This window comes from Prosopis cineraria, unplaced genomic scaffold (assembly GCF_029017545.1).
Source record: "Prosopis cineraria cultivar Desert tree isolate PC_DT_omini unplaced genomic scaffold, ASM2901754v1 PC1, whole genome shotgun sequence".
Classification (NCBI taxonomy): Eukaryota; Viridiplantae; Streptophyta; class Magnoliopsida; order Fabales; family Fabaceae; genus Prosopis; species Prosopis cineraria.
In genome coordinates, this window is record NW_026555332.1 from 33,815,114 (window position 1) to 33,832,784 (window position 17,671).

The window sequence follows — 17,671 nt, forward strand, 5'->3', positions numbered from 1 at the left end:
GGGAAGAAGAGACAGAGAAGAAGGAAGCCAGTGAAGAGAGATAATCCACTTATGCGATAACCGTTTGCGGAAACACAGGCGCATGCACATGGTCTGGTAGTACATCTTGTTCATAATGCTGGAACCACTTGTACGCAGTATCATCCAGAGAAATACTAGCTATTAGAGTCTTGTGAGTCTTGGTGTTCTATCCAGCAAGAAATAGCATTCACACCTGGCAATCCACAAATCAACATTAGTTGAGGAATAGTTGGGAAAGTCTAACTTAGTGTAACAGATTAGAACCTGATAATCATCACATCTCTCACGTTCTCACCCCTATTGCATATCAACGAGTTGTAAAGGCAAATGTCATAGAAGCTCTTGCATTCCAGTTACTTGCATCTACATTTGTAGTGGTCCCTCACAGTAAAGCATTGATCCATTTCTTCCCATAAATGGTCCTCCACCTCACATACAATGACTTGTGAATGTGTAGCGTCTGCCATCAAGATTCAGCCTCCTCTGATGTCAATGGAACGAGCACAATCCTGAAATGAGAAAAGCAGAAAAGAAAAGAGACAGAGAAGAAGGAAGCGAGTGAAGAGGGAAAATTCCACTTATGCCATAACCATTTGCAGAAACATAGGTGCATACATATGGTACAACGATACATGCCTAAGATAAAGACAAACAAGGACATAACAATAGCATAAAAGACAAATGCATCCTTTTAACACATAATATCATATCACTCTCCTTATCGTCACTGCTGTCTCTATCCACTACAAAAAAAAAAAAAAACAGCTGATTAGCTATGAAAAATTTTGTGATAATCAGTAAAAATTCTATCATTAAATGGATTAGTGACAAAATATTTTCATCAGTAAAAATATCGTTACTAATTCATTAGCAACGGAATTTGCAATTCCGTCACAATTAGTGACGAAATGTGACGGAATAGCGACAGAAATTTTTTATCATTAAATAAGGATAAAGTTATTCTAACTTTGTGACAAAATGCATTCTGTCGTTAATTTTCCAACGGACATATTCCATTACTAATTATGTCACAAATTTATTAGGTGGATCAAAACATCGATGAGCCAATATCACCTCATCACCACCTAGTCACTCAATGGATCAGTGCCACCTCACCATCACATTATTGTCACGTCATTTGTCATTGTCATATCAAATATTATTACCTTTAATTGTACCTTGACACGGTTTGAACTTACAACCTCATACTTCCATGTGCCTTTGTGTCCACCTTGTTGTCAGTTGAGTTGAAAGGAATCTTCAATGTTAATTGATAAATTAAATATATAATACTTAACCACACACACATATATTAATAAATGTATTATTTAAATTATTATTAAATATAGTATCTAAATTTAATTATTTTTTAACATTATATTTATTTATTAATATGGAAAAATTAATTTATACATAATTATTATTTTTATTATATTTTATTTAAAATAATTATTTTTGATATAAATTAAAAATATTTTATTATCATTATATATTATAATTTGTATCTATATAATATATAATATTTTAAATTTTTATTTTATAATTATTTTATTTTTATTTTTAAATAAGCATAATTAATATAAAATTTAAATTATTATTAATAATATACAAATAATCTAAAATAATAAATTATTTTAAATTATAATTTTTAAATTATTTATTTATAGCATAATAATAAATTATTGAATAAATTATATATAAATATATATTATAAATAATAAAATTAAATTAAAAATAATTTGTAATGGAATTAGTGATAGAATTATGATAGAAAGAAATTCCATCGCAAATTCCGTCACTAAATTGAAATAAGATATCTTAACCATTAACGATGAAATTTTCCGTTGGTAAATTATTTCTGATTGATTAGTGAAGGAATAATGATAAAATTTTAACGACAGAACATTTCATCGATAAATTTCGTCGCTAAATAGTTAGGATATCTTATTTTGAATTAGCAATGAAATTAGTGATAGATTAGTGACGAAGATTTATTTCATTTCTAAATTCTGTCATTAATCTGCTATTTTTTTAATAGTGATCGCTCAAGGTTTCCGTTCGTCTCATAACTCTTCTTCTCTTTCCTTCCACTTGCCATCACTCCTTAAATCCTGATTGATTTAGGTAGCGTGAATTGTGAAGCCTTGGTCCGTGGTTGTGCTTTTCTGAATCTTGCCCTCCCATTGAAGTCGTCAATGTTGCTAAAGATTTTTATAATTGTTTTATTTATTCATTTAGCCTTCTTCTAGTTCCAAATTTCTTGAAGCGGTCAAACTTTTTTTTCACTTTGTCATGAATCCTGATCCTGAGTAGCTCCATAATTAAAATAGTTTTTTTTTTTGGATATATGTTGTTTCGTTGTTTTCTAATTATTCCAGACGTTGGGTCATTGGATGGGTATAGACATGATAATAATACTTTGGATTTGGCATTAATATTTGTGAATTTTATAATTTTAAATGTCATTTTTATGCTTTTATAAGAATTTAATTATTAGTTTTTATATGGTGGCAAAAAAAAATAGTTTTTGTATGTATATTATGAATGTTGGGTTGGTTGAATATTGATTTAGTATTAATATTATGGATTTGTTATTAATATTTGTGATTTTTATAATCTTAAATGTCCTCCATTCTCGCGTCTGCAACACAAGGTTTATTTGGAAGGAAGACAAAAACGAAATTGATGAATCAATGGCTGCAAGAATAGATTAAAAGGACAGAAATTGCATAAGAAAAAGAAAATGTAAAAATGCTGATACTGTTGTAATAGAGGGACATATTAGGCAATCTACATTTGTTCCCCATACGTTGGCGCCGATACTCTTCTTTTCCCGAACTTTCATAAGCTTTTCTTTTCCCACAAGAAAACAAAATCAAAACGCAAACGTCGGGCTCGTCGCTGGAGAGAGAACGTAGAACCTGGCCGTCTCGTTTTCCCTTTCGCTTCGACACTCACACACGAGTCTCTCACCTTCACTTTAAGATCTTTGATTATTAAGATTCTGTAGTGAAATACCTTCGGATGATTATTTTGTCACTAACTACCGTTGCTTCTGCAGGTTGTTGAGACTGTGGAAGAAGCAGTGGTAACCATTTTGATTAAGGAACACGCTTCACCGGTCGCCGTCGGCTTTTGAGTCTCAGAATCTGAAAGATTGTGGTAATATTTTCATGTCTCTCTTCTCTCTCTTCTTTTAAAGTAGAAATCAAATTACCAAAATGTTAAAAAACTATGATTTGGTTGAACTCCTTTGGCTTGCAATCGGCTCGTATCTTTTATCAAGATTGTGAATTGATTGGATTTCTTGCACCTTCCTTCACAATTGTGAAGAAGGTGGTGAAGAAAGAGACTAGTTTAGGGCTTTCAAATCGAAAGGCAGACAACTATTAATTAGGGTTCTTGATACAATTATAATCATGTGAAATTCATTTAGTACACATGTGTATACATACATACATACATACATACATATAAAATTTATTCACATGATTCATGAAATTCTTTTTCTCGATTGATAATATTGAATTCGTTATATTATTAAAATTATTTGTTTGTCATATGTTAAAAAAATCTTTAAAAACAAAATCTTCATTGATCCTAGTTTTCAAATTTTTTTAGTACAAAAGTATTACAGGTAGAAGTTGAATATGATCATTATAAATGATCCTGAAAAAAGATTAAAAATATATTTTATGATATGAAACCACTAATTAAGTTTTACTCGTTACTTACATAATTTTTCCCTGGATAATTGGATTTCGATTTTTGTTTGAGAAATATAATTTTAAAGTCAAATTATTAATCTTTTAACTTTTTTTTTCTTTTACTTACAGTTATCCTCCTATTTGAACACAATCCTATTTGACACATAATTAAATATTAAATGTAGACATCTCTTTTAAGTGAGATTCAAACTTTAGTTTGTTAAGGGATTAGATTTTTTTATTAAACCTAATCCCATTAGTTAAAATATTTTAGTATTAATCCTTTACCATTGATAGTAATTGGTGTCAATGTCAAACAAATTTAATTTGTTACTAATTAAAGGATAACATTTATGTGCTTAATATTAATCCAAATCAGCCTTGTCTTCAAGTAAGAATTTTTCAAGCCAGAGGCCCATATTAAACGCTTCTGCATGATTTTCGTGTGTTCAATTGTTTCAAATTTCAAACTCCTCACCACAAACCGGGTTGATTGGGTCAGAGGCACACTTAGATGGCAAAGAGCCTCATTGTTTGCCAAGGCATCATGCAGCACTCTCTAAATAAAATTAAAGAGAAATGACAATTAGGAATTTCATTAGAATATTAATAACAATTATAAATCTTGAATTATTAAAATCTTAATAAGAGACTATAGTTTTTACTTGCAATAAATTATTTTTTATTGATTGATTTTAGATTCACAATGAACTTTTATAAATTCTCAACTAGTACTACAAAAATTTTTAAATATCTTTTGTTAATTTCTCAAGCGATAGTAAAATTCATGAGTGATGGCTTGCAATTCACAACTAACTCTTATAATTTTTCAACTAACATTATAAATAATTTTATGTCCATTTTGTAGATTTTTCAAGCTATTTATCTATATATTGGTAGCAAAAAAAATTATAAATGATTAACTCTAAAAATTTTTTAACTAATATTACAAATAATTCCAAACGTATTTGTTTAATTTTTCAACTGATTTATTTGTATATTGACAATAAAAAATTGATATTCATAATTAATTTTCATAAATTTTCAACTAACATTATAATTTATAAACAATAATTAAAAAAATTAGATTGAATAGAACGATCGAATCGGCGATAGTTCTTCTGGTCAAGCTAACGAATAGGTCAAGTCAAAAAAATTGTTTGGAGAGTTAGGTTGGATTGAGTTATTTTGAACCAACGATCAAATTGAGAATTGAGATCAAGCTAGGAACTGGATTTAGTTTTTTAAAAACCAAACTGTTCATAAAAAAATGCTCCTTTTCTTTTTTTTTAAATTTTTGTATCTTTTTTTTTTAAATGACCAATTTTTTAAATCATTTGATGTTATATTGTATTACGTGGCTTGTTAAGCCATGATAAATTTAAAATATTTAGTTTTATTTTTAAGTTAAGTAGCAATTTTATATTTATTTTTTATATTTAAATTATTATATACATATATAATTTTTTAAATTTAATTATTATGTCACTGGTTTGATCATAAGTCCAACCCAATTGAATTATGTGAACTGTAGACCGATGACCTTTTCGATTCAATATTCAGTTTAATTTTAAAAACATTGATAATAAATAATCCCAAGTGTTTTTTGTTTACTTCCCAACTAATTATTCACATATTTTTTAATTATAAGTAAGGATCATGGTGTGTTATTAGAATTTTAATAATTCATGATTTATAATTGTTATTAATATTCTTATGGGTTACTAATTATTAATTTTTCAAATAAAATTTCTGACTTTGGGCATTACCTAATCTTCCACACAGCATTCCAAATTCTAGCAACAACAAGGCTGGATGAACTTGCTAAATAAAAATAGAGTTAGCCAATTTTTGTTCCATGGCTAAATTGTAACCAAAGTTAACTTTGTACGGATCATTTTCAACTGCAGCCCGAATAAACTTAAATGGGCTGATCCTACGGCCTTGTCTTATTTTTCTGGCTCTAGCTCCACGTAAGGATCAACAGCATTATCAATTACAGTTAAGAAAATATGAAAACTCAAACACTAAATAATATTTTACATTGTGATATGGAATCATATATTGTTATAACTGAGACGTTATTGACAACTATTGTCATACAAATTTGATATAATCAATAATTTCTTCAAAGTCCTGATTATACAATAAATATCTATTGTGGTTGCCGGAGTCATATAAACCAATTTAATTATTTTAATTATAAAATTTATATAAATCAATTTCAAAATTTTTTTTAATCTTTTAAATCTTGTAATGACTAGTCTTGCACGGCTGTAATGCACAGGGTTCCACCAAGGCATCGCGTCCTGTACCGAGACTTGATTTGGGTACTCAATTTGAACCATTTAGACCTGATGGTCTATATTTTAAATATTATTGTATATTATACTTATTAAAATAAAAAATTTATGGAAATTATAAAATAATTTTAATAAAATTTTTAATTTTAATATAGTCTAGATTTAATTTAAAGGGTTTAATTTAATATTAAAATTTTTATAATTGATGTATATTAATTATTTCTAAATCTGGATTATACAGAGTACATCTGAATAGTCAATATACATCAATTATAAAAATTTTAATATTAAATTGGATCCTTCAAGTTAAACCTAAACCTTATTAAAATAAAAATTATTAAAATTATTATATAATTTTTATAAATTTTTATTTTAATAAATAAAAAATAGATAATAATACTTTAAATCTAGATGGCCAATATCAAAATTTAAATGGTCCAGATTTTATCACAATGATGAGTACCATGATGATGAGCACCCAAATTGGTCTCCTAAATCCTGATTCCTTGACCTTTTATTGTTATTTATATAGAAATTAGTCAAATTACACCAATTTTTGAATCAATTATAATTTTTTAACATGTATTCCTCTAATTTTATTTATAATGTATAATTAAAATTAAGAAAAACATCATAATTTATTAACTCTATATAAAAATTTAATAATTTTTTAATTTTATTTTTATTAAATATATATATTTGAATAATATTTTTTTTAACATTCAACGAAGATTAAATGAAAAATTGTGAGATAAAAATTTAATGAGATGATAAAAAAAATCTTCTGACAAAGACAAAAGAGAGTAATAAATTTGATTGGTGATTGTATGAATCATATCAATTTATTATTATTATTTTTTTAACATTGCAATCTTACTAAAACTGGCAACATGATCAGAAATTATCCTAGAAAATGAAATAACCTTAAGATTGTGTTATTCCTCCTTCACCGCCTGGCCCCAAAACTTTTCCCTTCCCTTTCCCTGTTTCTCGGCTCCGGTGACCTCTACCTCGCCGCCGCCGTTGGCTGTCCTCGGGTGCTCACTCCACGACGTTGCTCTCGGTATTATTTTTCACCCCCTCCTTTTATGCATATTGATTCTTCTCTTCCCATCGTTTAGATGAAAATTGATAGTTGAGATTTGTTCTGGCCTGATTCAGAGTTAAAACTAATATCCCCAAATTTGGTTGTTCTTTAATCCCAAGCAACAGTTCTCGGTGTTGAAGTCCTATCGGAAGGCAATGTTTTGCTTTATTTGAGTTGTATCAAAGGTTATCTCTTGTAACAACGACGCTTGTTGAGCTGTTGTAGTATTGGAGACCTAAAATTATAGAAAGGAGAACGTCTCTGAAATGTGATTTTGATTAATCACATTTAAAGAAATACTTCCTTCATTTTAAAATATAAAATATTTTTTTAAAAATTGAATATTAAAAAATATAAAATATTTTTAATCTTTTAAGATAAAATAATTATTTTTTAAAGGCAACCCTATTGATGAATGACTTTTTTATTTATTATAAGGTATTTAATATAAGTAAATATGAAAAAATAATATTAATTTAAAAATAAATAACTACTTTATTTAAAAGTAAAATTTTATTAAAAATATTTTATATTTTTAAATAAATGAAGTAGATATTTTTGTCACCAATGATGCCATGATGGTAGCAGTTGTTGGTGGTGATCTCACATGCATGAACTTCTTTAAATAATTTTTATTTCCACGAGAGCCATATAAAAAAAACTATTAGAATATGGAAAATATAGTATTTATTGCACAGTTTTTAATACTTGAAATGTGATGATTTTTATTTTTATTTTGTGAAATGATATATTTTAAATTGGAGCAAGCATGTCATTTTTCAAAAAATCTACAATATAAGACAAGTTTTTTAAAACCACACAATAATTATTTCATTTCATAATATTTATTTATTATTTATATATTGTAGAAATATTTTTTTTGTCATTTTCTCATCATTTTATGATAAATATGAAACATAGAAAAATGAAAACACCAGTGAGTGAGTTCGTAGGAATACGTAAAATTTTTGTGATTTTGTCCTCATTTTATGATTTATGATGAAGGCAATGGCAAAAAAAAAATAATAATAATAATAGTTTATTTGGAAGGAAGAATGAATGGGTGCAGTACAGGAAAAAACTTAAAAAGACAGAAATACTGAAATAACATAAGAAAAAAGAAAATATAAAAATACATATTCTTCTAATCTTATTTATAAAATATTTTTTAAAAATAATTTTTAATTTAAAATATAAGACATTTATAATAATTAAATTATTTTTTATTTTAATTTTTTGATTAATATAAAAGTATTTAATGTGATTGTATTATTATTTAAAATTAATAATAAAAATAAAGTTATCTGACACTTTTTTATAATATAAAAAATATTATTTTTTTATAATTATAAAAAAATATATAAAAAATATATAAAATAATTAAAAGTGTTTTATCATAGGAGATCCACAAGTATACGAGGGGCATATTGGGTAATCTATATTTGTACCCCATGTATTGGCGCCAACGTTCGCCATTTCCCCATTCGCTCTCCCCTCCGACGTGTTTGGAAGCTTTTCTTTTCCCACAAGAAAACAAAACCGAAACGCAAACGTCGGGCTCGTCACTGCCGAGAGACTGTAAATGATTCTGTAAACCCTGGCCGTGCCCTGTCACATTTTCTCTTTCGCTGCGACACTCACACACGAGTCTCTCACCCTCACTTCTGGATCTTTAATTATTAAGATTCAGTAGTGAAATACCTTCCGAATGATTATTTTGTTACTAACTACCATTGTATCTGCAGGTTTCTGATACTGTGGAAGAAGTAGTGGACTCTATTTAGACAGAGGAACGCGCTTCATAGGTCACCACCGGCTTCTGAGTCTCAGAATCTGAGAGATTGTGGTAATCTTTTTGTGACTCTTCTTTCAAAATATAAATCAAATTAAGAAAATCTTAAAAAGCTCCGGTTGGGTTTGAACTTCACCAGTTTGTTATCCTCTCGTATCTTTTATCAAGGTTGAAAAGAGAATAGACTATTATTCTTTGACATCCGCTTAATAACCTCAGCTTGTGCGAGGCTTTGAGTTATTATCTGTTATTAATTTGACTTGGCATGGTTTCTCTTTTGGCGGCCTCTCCCCCCTTTCTGCCTCCATACGCGCCGGCGTTTCTTAGGTGGAGATTCAGGATGGCCGGAGCTGATGCTGACAGGCCCACTAGAGAAATTTCAGGTGGTTATTGTTTGTACCTTTTGTCTGTTTCTACATTTTAGTTTCTAATTGTGAATTGTTTGGATTTCCTGCACCTTCCTTCACAGGTGTGAAGAAGAAGGTGGTGAAGAAAGAGACTGGTTTAGGGCTTGCAAATCGAAAGGCGGAAAACTTTGGGGAGTGGTACTCTGAGGTACCTTCTTCAAATTATTAATATTTTTCTGTTGTTCTTTTGATCATGTGTTAACGCAAACTTATCCATCGTCATCTGACTTCTCTTTGTCACCCCCTCTCTGAGCTTAGCGAACAGCGACAATATCAATAGCTGTATATTCTCAAGGGTTTTATGGTTCTAGTGACGGATGTTGAAATTGAATTTGAGTAAAATGGAACTTACTGTCATTTTTCGTCCTTTAACTTAGGCATTGTTTGGTTGGGGGCTCCCCTCCCCTTATTTGGTTTGGAAAAGTTCCCATCCCCTCTCCTCCCCTCCAAACCCTCCTTAGAGGGAAGGGGTATAATTTTGTTGTGTAATGATCAATATACTCTTTTTTTTTTTAATTACTACACTTCATCTTTTTAGACAAGCTCAGCAATGGCAGATTTTTAATAATATATTTAACAAGGATAATTACTTTATATACTTATACTTACATGTTAAAAACATTCATAACTATAGTTTATTAGAAAAACAATTTTAATAATATAAGGATAAAGTTGTCTATATATAATTATTTTTCCTCCCTTTACCTTCTCAATTTAATAAGGTAACATTAAAACCCTCCCCTCCAACCAAACAGGCCTTTAGGCTTTTGGCTGCAAAATTTGATGACCAGATATTGGCGGGCTTTTCCTATTTAATTCTTTTTGATGTGGCGTGACAGCTAGTTGTACGTGCGGATATGATTGATTACTACGAAATATCTGGATGCTACATCCTTTTGCCGTGGGCAATGTCAATCTGGAAGGTGATGCAGGTGAGTTCATCAGTTCTTTTCATGCTCATTGCTACGCCTTATGTTACTTGCCCATATGGTTTCAATAAACTCTTGTTTGGTAGGTTTAACTTTTGAATAAACTCTGGTTCCTTAAGCATAGATTCCGGTATTTAGATTGCTTAAATGCATCTGTTGTTTAATCTTTTGGAAATCAATGTGCAGGACTTTTTTGACGCGGAGATAACAAAAATGAAAGTTGAAGCCTGCTACTTCCCCATATTTGTGCCTGATTACTTTTTGCAAAAGGAGAAGGATCATATTGAAGGCTTTGCGCCAGAGGTGCATGAAATTTCATTTTAATTTTTGGATGATTTACTAGGTATGTTTGAGCTATGTATTGGAAACAACTGCTAAAACAGTGATTAAATAATTTCAAATTCACAAATAGAGAGTTTTGCATGCCTGAGGATATACTTAAAGGAGCCGTTAGAAAGCAAGAGGTAGAGGTATCACCTGCATCGATCCCTAGCACACATAATATAAAAGGAGAGAAGGAATCTCTAATGTCACTATATGAGCGCAACAAAATTATGGTGTTGAAGAAAACCCTAATAGCAGCCCTTTTAAACTCCCATAAACATTAATTCTTAAGGGCTACTGGTCAGAACCTCTACTTAGTGGGATTGTATGTAATTCAACCTATTGCAAAATACATTCAATTAATAGAGCTTAATTTGTCCTGAGCTTAATATTCATTACAAAATGAATTAATGCTAATTAATAGTTAATTGATTTATAAATTTTTCCTGCAAGTACTTTGTTAATATCTTGTAGATTATTGTTCCTTTGAAAGTGGAAATGTTGTGCGTTTTTAAATTGATTGTTTAGTTTTAGTTAGCAACATTTTATCTCGTTTATGCAGAAATTGGATTGTCTTCGAGAAGGAAATTTACAGTTTAGGAACATTATTGTTATATTAGTGATCCTTTGCATTTTTGCCAGGTTGCTTGGGTGACAAAGGCCGGGGGTACTGATTTAGAAGCCCCTATTGCTATTCGCCCAACCAGTGAAACTGTCATGTATCCATACTACTCTAAGAAGATAAGGGGACATCGTGATTTGCCTAAGAAATTTAACCAATGGTCCAATGTTGTCAGATGGGAGTTCAGTAATCCCATGCCATTCATCAGGTGTTGCATAGTTTTCTTTCTCATTGGTTCCTTTTTTCATGTTACATCTTATCGCGTTGGGTATTGGATACTTCTAATGTGAAAAGTCATGCACAGTATCAAAATCAAACAAGATTACTCACCTTGGAATATCAAGCCTTTAGCCCTCTAGTATTTTCTTTTCTAGTGCCTTGTAATCATGATCTGATTATCCTTGTCAATGCTCTAATGGAAGTTTCATAAATAATGAATTGGTCATAGTGAAGCCCTTTTGCAAAATAGTAGTTATTGATGTTTTCTTGAATCTTAAGCTTAGTAAGAAATTGGAGTTGTGATGACTTAAAACATTGTTGTATAATTCACTCCCACAAGCAGTGGCTGTCATGCAGATAAATTTGTATATGTTCTTTCAGTGTTCACCAGTCTCATTAATTCTACTCCTTGTTTTTGTTTTTGTTTTTTTTTTTTTTGGGAATGAGTCTCATTACTTTTTTTGATTGCAGAAGCCGGGAATTTCTTTGGCAAGAAGGGCATTCTGCTTTTGCAACGAAGGAGGAAGCAGATGTAGAGGTCTGATGCTTGTATTGCATCAATGATGTTAGATTTGATATCAAATTATTGTTTGGGTCTCATGTTTATAAGTAAATTAATTTAATAACTTTTGTAACTTTCTGTATCTGCATCCATGCTCCATGCAAAGAAGAACTAGTCTCTAGTTTTTAAAGTACTTTTGTCTGCTCTTTGTTTTTAATTATATTTGTTTGCTTGCACATTTTATGTTTTATATTGATTTAACTAATTAAATGTCTTGAAGACTTGAACCATGCTGCAAAGATTTTGACATTAATGGTTTTAAACCTTCATTATTTAGTTTTTCAAAGAAAAGGTACTTTTACTACTAATGAGGCTTGCATCCCTGTAATGTACATGGGCATCTGATTTCATAAGCTTCTTCTGAACTTTTTTATTTTCAAAATATACTAAACCAATCCTTTTTCAGGTCCTTGAGATATTGGAGTTGTATAGGCGTATATATGAAGAATATTTGGCAGTTCCTGTCATTAAGGGTAAGAAAAGTGAGCTGGAGAAGTTTGCTGGTGGACTTTACACCACCAGTGTTGAGGTACATATCTGATTTCCTTGCACTATGATTGACATGTTGCTGAAATATGGTGCAATTTGTTCATACGATTGCAATGTACCATATATTAGGCATTTGTTCCAAACACTGGTCGTGGTATACAAGGTGCAACTTCTCACTGTCTTGGCCAAAATTTTGCTAAAATGTTTGAGATAACTTTTGAAGACGAGAAGGGAGAGAAAGCAATGGTCTGGCAGAACTCATGGGCCTATAGTACTCGAACTGTGAGCTTTGATTTCAATAATATGTAAATGCATTTGCGAATTCCAATGCATCAGAAAGTGTTTTATTTCCTGTCTTTTTTACAGATTGGGGTGATGGTGATGGTTCATGGGGATGACAAAGGGCTAGTGCTGCCACCTAAAGTTGCATCAATCCAAGTCATTGTGATTCCAGTGCCGTATAAAGATGCTGATTCTCAAGGTATTTTTGATGCCTGTTATGCTACTGTGAATACTTTGTGTGAAGCAGGTATTCGTGCTAAGTCAGACTCTAGAAATAACTATTCTCCTGGGTGGAAGTATTCGCACTGGGAATTAAAAGGTGTTCCCCTAAGGATCGAAATTGGGCCACTGGATTTGGCAAATAAGCAGGTCGCCAACCTTTTCCCGTTATTGCATAAGCTCTTATTCGTGTAATCTTTTTCTAGTTGTCAGTTTGTCAATGAATAGCAATAAACAATTTTCACATGGTGCACAGGTGCGGGCAGTTCGACGTGATAAAGTGGAAAAAATAGACATACCCAGGGATGATTTGGTCAACCAAGTCAAAGACATGCTGCATAGTATTCAACAAAACCTATTTAATGTTGCAAAACAAAAACGAGATGCTTGCATTCAGGTTGTACATACTTGGGATGAATTTGTGGAAGCATTGAGCCAACGGAAAATGATATTGGCTCCTTGGTGTGATGAGGAGGTAGGATTATTTGAAAGTCGTCCTAGTTTTAAGTTTCAAATGCCTTAGTCGGAAGAGGAAATTTAATGACATGGATCTTTCTGGTAGAGTCATCTGTTAGACATGGTAAACATAAGAATTGGTTTTGGAAGTATTTTACTTTATGTCTCATGGCTTGTATGGTCTATTCTTCCTGTAAACGATGGAATCGGTGAATCGTGTTATCAATACTTATCTGTGGAAAGTTTTGTGTTGAAATTGAAACGACTTTTCCTTATACCGTTCTGTTATAGTTTTCCTCTGTTACAAGTTATCTGTCGCGTTTTTCTCACCATGGGATTCGATATATAAGTAATAGTTTGTATAGTAGTTGTTTCCTGCACTTCTTTTTTTTCCCCCCGTCTAGAGCTTTGTTTTACTTATTAGTGACAGATTTAGATTTTTTTAATTTTTTTCCCCTTAAATCTGTGCTGCTTTAGGCTGTGGAACTAGAAGTGAAAGCAAGGACAAAGGGTGAGATTGGAGCAGCTAAGACCCTTTGTAGTCCCTTTGATCAACCAGAACTCCCTGGAGGTAACATTTCTTTCTTCCCTGTCTGATGTGTGTGCGTATTTGTTGTTAGCTTCAAATGATGAAAACTTACACGCTTAAATTCCTTCACTGCGTCCTCATATTCTAACTACACTTACTGGCTTGCATGCCCATTTGATATCTTCTGTGTTGTGAATGCTAATTATATATGAATTTAAAAATCAATTTTGTTACTAACTCTCACAATTTGAAGGTCTTCTGATTCATTATTTTTGGTTAGGTACCAAGTGCTTCGCATCTAGTAAGCCTGCAAAGAAATGGACTTACTGGGGCAGAAGTTACTAGATCACTGGCTCCTGTTAAGAAATGTTTGTTACTGGAGTGTTCTGTTCTGGATTGCTTGGGTTCACAAAAATGAGTTACTTTACTTGGGCATGTGAAAAGTTTATTTAGCTACAATTGATTCCTGAGTTTTTATTCTAGACTGACTTTTTTGTTAAATTCGTGAGTATTCTTAGAATTTTTTTATAAAAAAAATTATTGTTAGGCCATCCCTTTCTGTGACTACAAATTAAAAGGATGGGATTTTTTTTTTTTTAATATGGTTTTGGATTTAGGCTCATCCCAATGGACAATGGTGGAGATTTTGTTTATTTTGGTGTTCAGCATTTCAAGCTGAATAATGGGGTGTTCTTGTGGTGGAATGGTGGTCATAGAAGAATCATTCTAGAATTGGACTCTATCAGTTGTACAGAAGCTGCAGAAAGTGAGTAGTATTGTAGTGGATCAAATTTGGAAATGGTCGGAAAAGGAGTGGGAGATTCCTTAGCCAAATTGAGTTTTGATCTTGGATGTGGCGCTCATGTATTTCGCCACGTGATTGATACTCTGAGGACGTGGCCTTGGGTTTGAGCAGTGAGGATTGCTGCTTTGTTTTGTTGGTTTTGCTGTTTGTTTGGGCCTCTTTCATGTTCCCAAAAAACCTATTTGCGATTTATTTGTATGCTATACCAGATCTTGAATCTCGTGGATGTCAGATGAGATGTATTATTTATAAATTTAATTATGTATATATATATATATATTTTTTTTTACTAAAGCTGAATATGCCACGAAAATAAGATAATAGTCTTTTGAGAAATGTTTACATACACACACATTATAAAAATGAATGAAAAATTTTTCACCTGAAGTTAAATTATGATTAAATTATTTTTATACATTGTATGTTATGAGTTCAATGCTATTTGTTTTCTATTGCTCACTATAAATTTAATTTATACTTAACTTTAAAGGTTTTTATTTCTATTTTATTCAGATATAGAATGTTATTTTATCATCATTATATAATATGTAATATGTTCATATTTACGAATTGAGGTTCATCTTACATTTTACCAAATTAATTCAATATTTTTTATCAAAATAATGTCTAATTATATAAATATCAAGTATATTAATGTGCCGTTAAATTTTCTTGGTGTATCATTTATAATGATATATATATCTTTTGCGATATGATGGTTAACAAGTAATTTTTATTTTTTCTATTGAAAAATCCTATGTTTAACTTTTCCTTTTAAATGTGATTGTCATTTTATTTAAAATTATAATATTATCCTTAAAGGGATTATATTTATTCAATTAGATAACTTGATAATAAAAATATGAATGTTATATAATATTGATTTATATTTTTTAAACAGTGAAAACATTGATTGAAAATTATTTTAAAATAAAATTTATTATTATGATATTTTAATTCAAGTCAATAATAAATTAAATTGAATATTATAATTATTATTAATTAAATACTCTTTTCATTTAAAAATGAAAGGTATTTTTAAATAAATTTTACCTCCAATAAAATAGTTATTTTTTAACTAACCTTATTTTTTTATATTTATCCCTATTAAATACCCTATAATAAATATAAAATTATTATAAATAAGGACACTTTTAAGAAAAAAGAAATGATTACATCTCAAAAGATTAAAAATACCTTACATTTTTAACATCCAACTCCTCAAAAAATACTTTACATTTTTGAATGGAGGAAATAAATGTTATTTTTGAATATTGTCACAAAATTATAAGGAATAGAAAAATATAACAGAATACACATATATAAGTGGTATCAGAGCTAATTTTTATCCAAAATCTAAAAGCTCATATTACGTACATGTTTGGGTATCAAAATAGGACTAGCAATAATTACAATAGGGATTTGTGTGCGCCATGCCATTTGAAGTCTAAAATAAAGCTGACTTCAATTGTAGGAAAATGGACTTTAAAGTTTATGACATTAATAAGCCACTAATCACATGCAGTAGACAAAATAGGAAGATATGTAATTAATTTTAGATTTCTTAAATCTATTATTCTATTTTACTATTTTTTTATTATATTTTATTAATTCAATTTATTATTCCCCAACTTTAAGAGTTAGCGGAACCTCATTCCTAATTTTTAAGGAGAGTTATTGATTTGAATAAGTATTTACAATCAATTATGAGTCAATTGACCATTAAGTCCTAAGTTTAAGAAAGTGGGTAGATTTTTTAGAGTCATATAATTATTGCTCAATCTATTTAATTAGTTTACTTGTTTATAGAGAGCACATTTAAAATTAATCAAAGTCTCTTTCAATCTCTAGAGATTTTCCTTGACTTGGTTATTATTTTTCTTAAGAGAATGACAATTAGGTCTCGAAAGAATGAATTCATGATAGCTAGGTCCTCAACAAAATTTTTTAAAAAATGAATTATAAATATCAATTCAAACAATTACAAACAAAATTTCTATTACAATATAAAAATTACATTTGATATTTAAATATTTATTAATAAATGAAACTCTTGGATTTGTAATAATTTGGATTAATATTTTCAACTTATTTTTCAAAAAAAAATTATTAAGGACTTAATTGATATTAATTCAACATTTTGGAACCTAACTGTCATTTCTCTATTTTTCTTTGAGTAAGATACTTTCTTAAAGAGAGTTAGTAGATGATTTACTCTAATTATCCTTAACCCTACTAGACGTCCTTTGATACGATGGGCTTGTGAACTCACTCATATTTGAGGGGAAGATTAGTAGGTTATTTGAATATGAGTAGACTTGAGTTAATATAAGAAGTTTCATATCGAATAAAGCAGATCTTAAATAATATGAAAATAAAAGAGAAGAACTCAAAAATTTAAGTTTTGGAATTTTAAATTAAGATGTGGTATTATTTTTTATTATTCTTTGCTCATTTGTTCTCTTTTCTTGTTTTAGGGCAATCTTCCCTCATTCTTAAAAAGTGGTATTAGAGCGAGTCTAGTTTTGTCCAAAATCTTAAAACTTATTCTAGCGATATTTCCTTCCTTCACTTGACAAATTTAAGTTAAATAATATAAGTCATTAAAGAGTGAAATGCAAAGCCAACTTAAAATGAAAATAAAGCTAGGTAAAGATCAAGAACCATAACAAACTCAAACTATTCAAGTCATCATCCTATTTATTATTTTAAACTTATATATTAACATAAAACATCATATTAACCCAATACTTTTGTAAATGATACAATAAGTTAATTACTTATGTGGGTTTATCTTGCCTTGCATGCAATGAAGAGTTTCTTCCCATAAATGAAATCAAAAGCATCTTATTGTTCTTAATAAAAAGGCTAAGTATAAAGTACTAGTGAGTAAAATCATGTATTTGGATTTATTGCTA

General features: G+C 29.8%; 1 protein-coding gene across 3 annotated transcripts; it reads left to right on the forward strand.

The window, feature by feature from the left end:
* Nucleotides 1-6,924: 6,924 nt before the first annotated feature.
* On the forward strand, nucleotides 6,925-14,984 carry LOC129322348 (proline--tRNA ligase, cytoplasmic-like). Of its 3 annotated transcripts, none has more exons than XM_054968663.1 (14): nucleotides 6,925-7,094; nucleotides 8,864-8,964; nucleotides 9,238-9,293; nucleotides 9,380-9,465; nucleotides 10,157-10,249; nucleotides 10,433-10,549; nucleotides 11,213-11,400; nucleotides 11,883-11,949; nucleotides 12,380-12,502; nucleotides 12,592-12,744; nucleotides 12,829-13,113; nucleotides 13,220-13,438; nucleotides 13,897-13,990; nucleotides 14,229-14,984. In XM_054968663.1, the coding sequence occupies exons 3-14, from the start codon at nucleotides 9,251-9,253 to the stop codon at nucleotides 14,291-14,293; spliced, it is 1,533 nt and encodes a 510-aa protein (XP_054824638.1). In that variant the 5' UTR covers nucleotides 6,925-7,094; nucleotides 8,864-8,964; nucleotides 9,238-9,250; the 3' UTR covers nucleotides 14,294-14,984. The 3 variants fall into 3 exon arrangements, with proteins under 3 accessions (XP_054824638.1, XP_054824648.1, XP_054824656.1); XM_054968673.1 differs by lacking the exon at nucleotides 6,925-7,094 and adding an exon at nucleotides 8,611-8,708; XM_054968681.1 differs by lacking the exon at nucleotides 6,925-7,094 and adding an exon at nucleotides 8,647-8,696.
* Nucleotides 14,985-17,671: the final 2,687 nt, after the last annotated feature.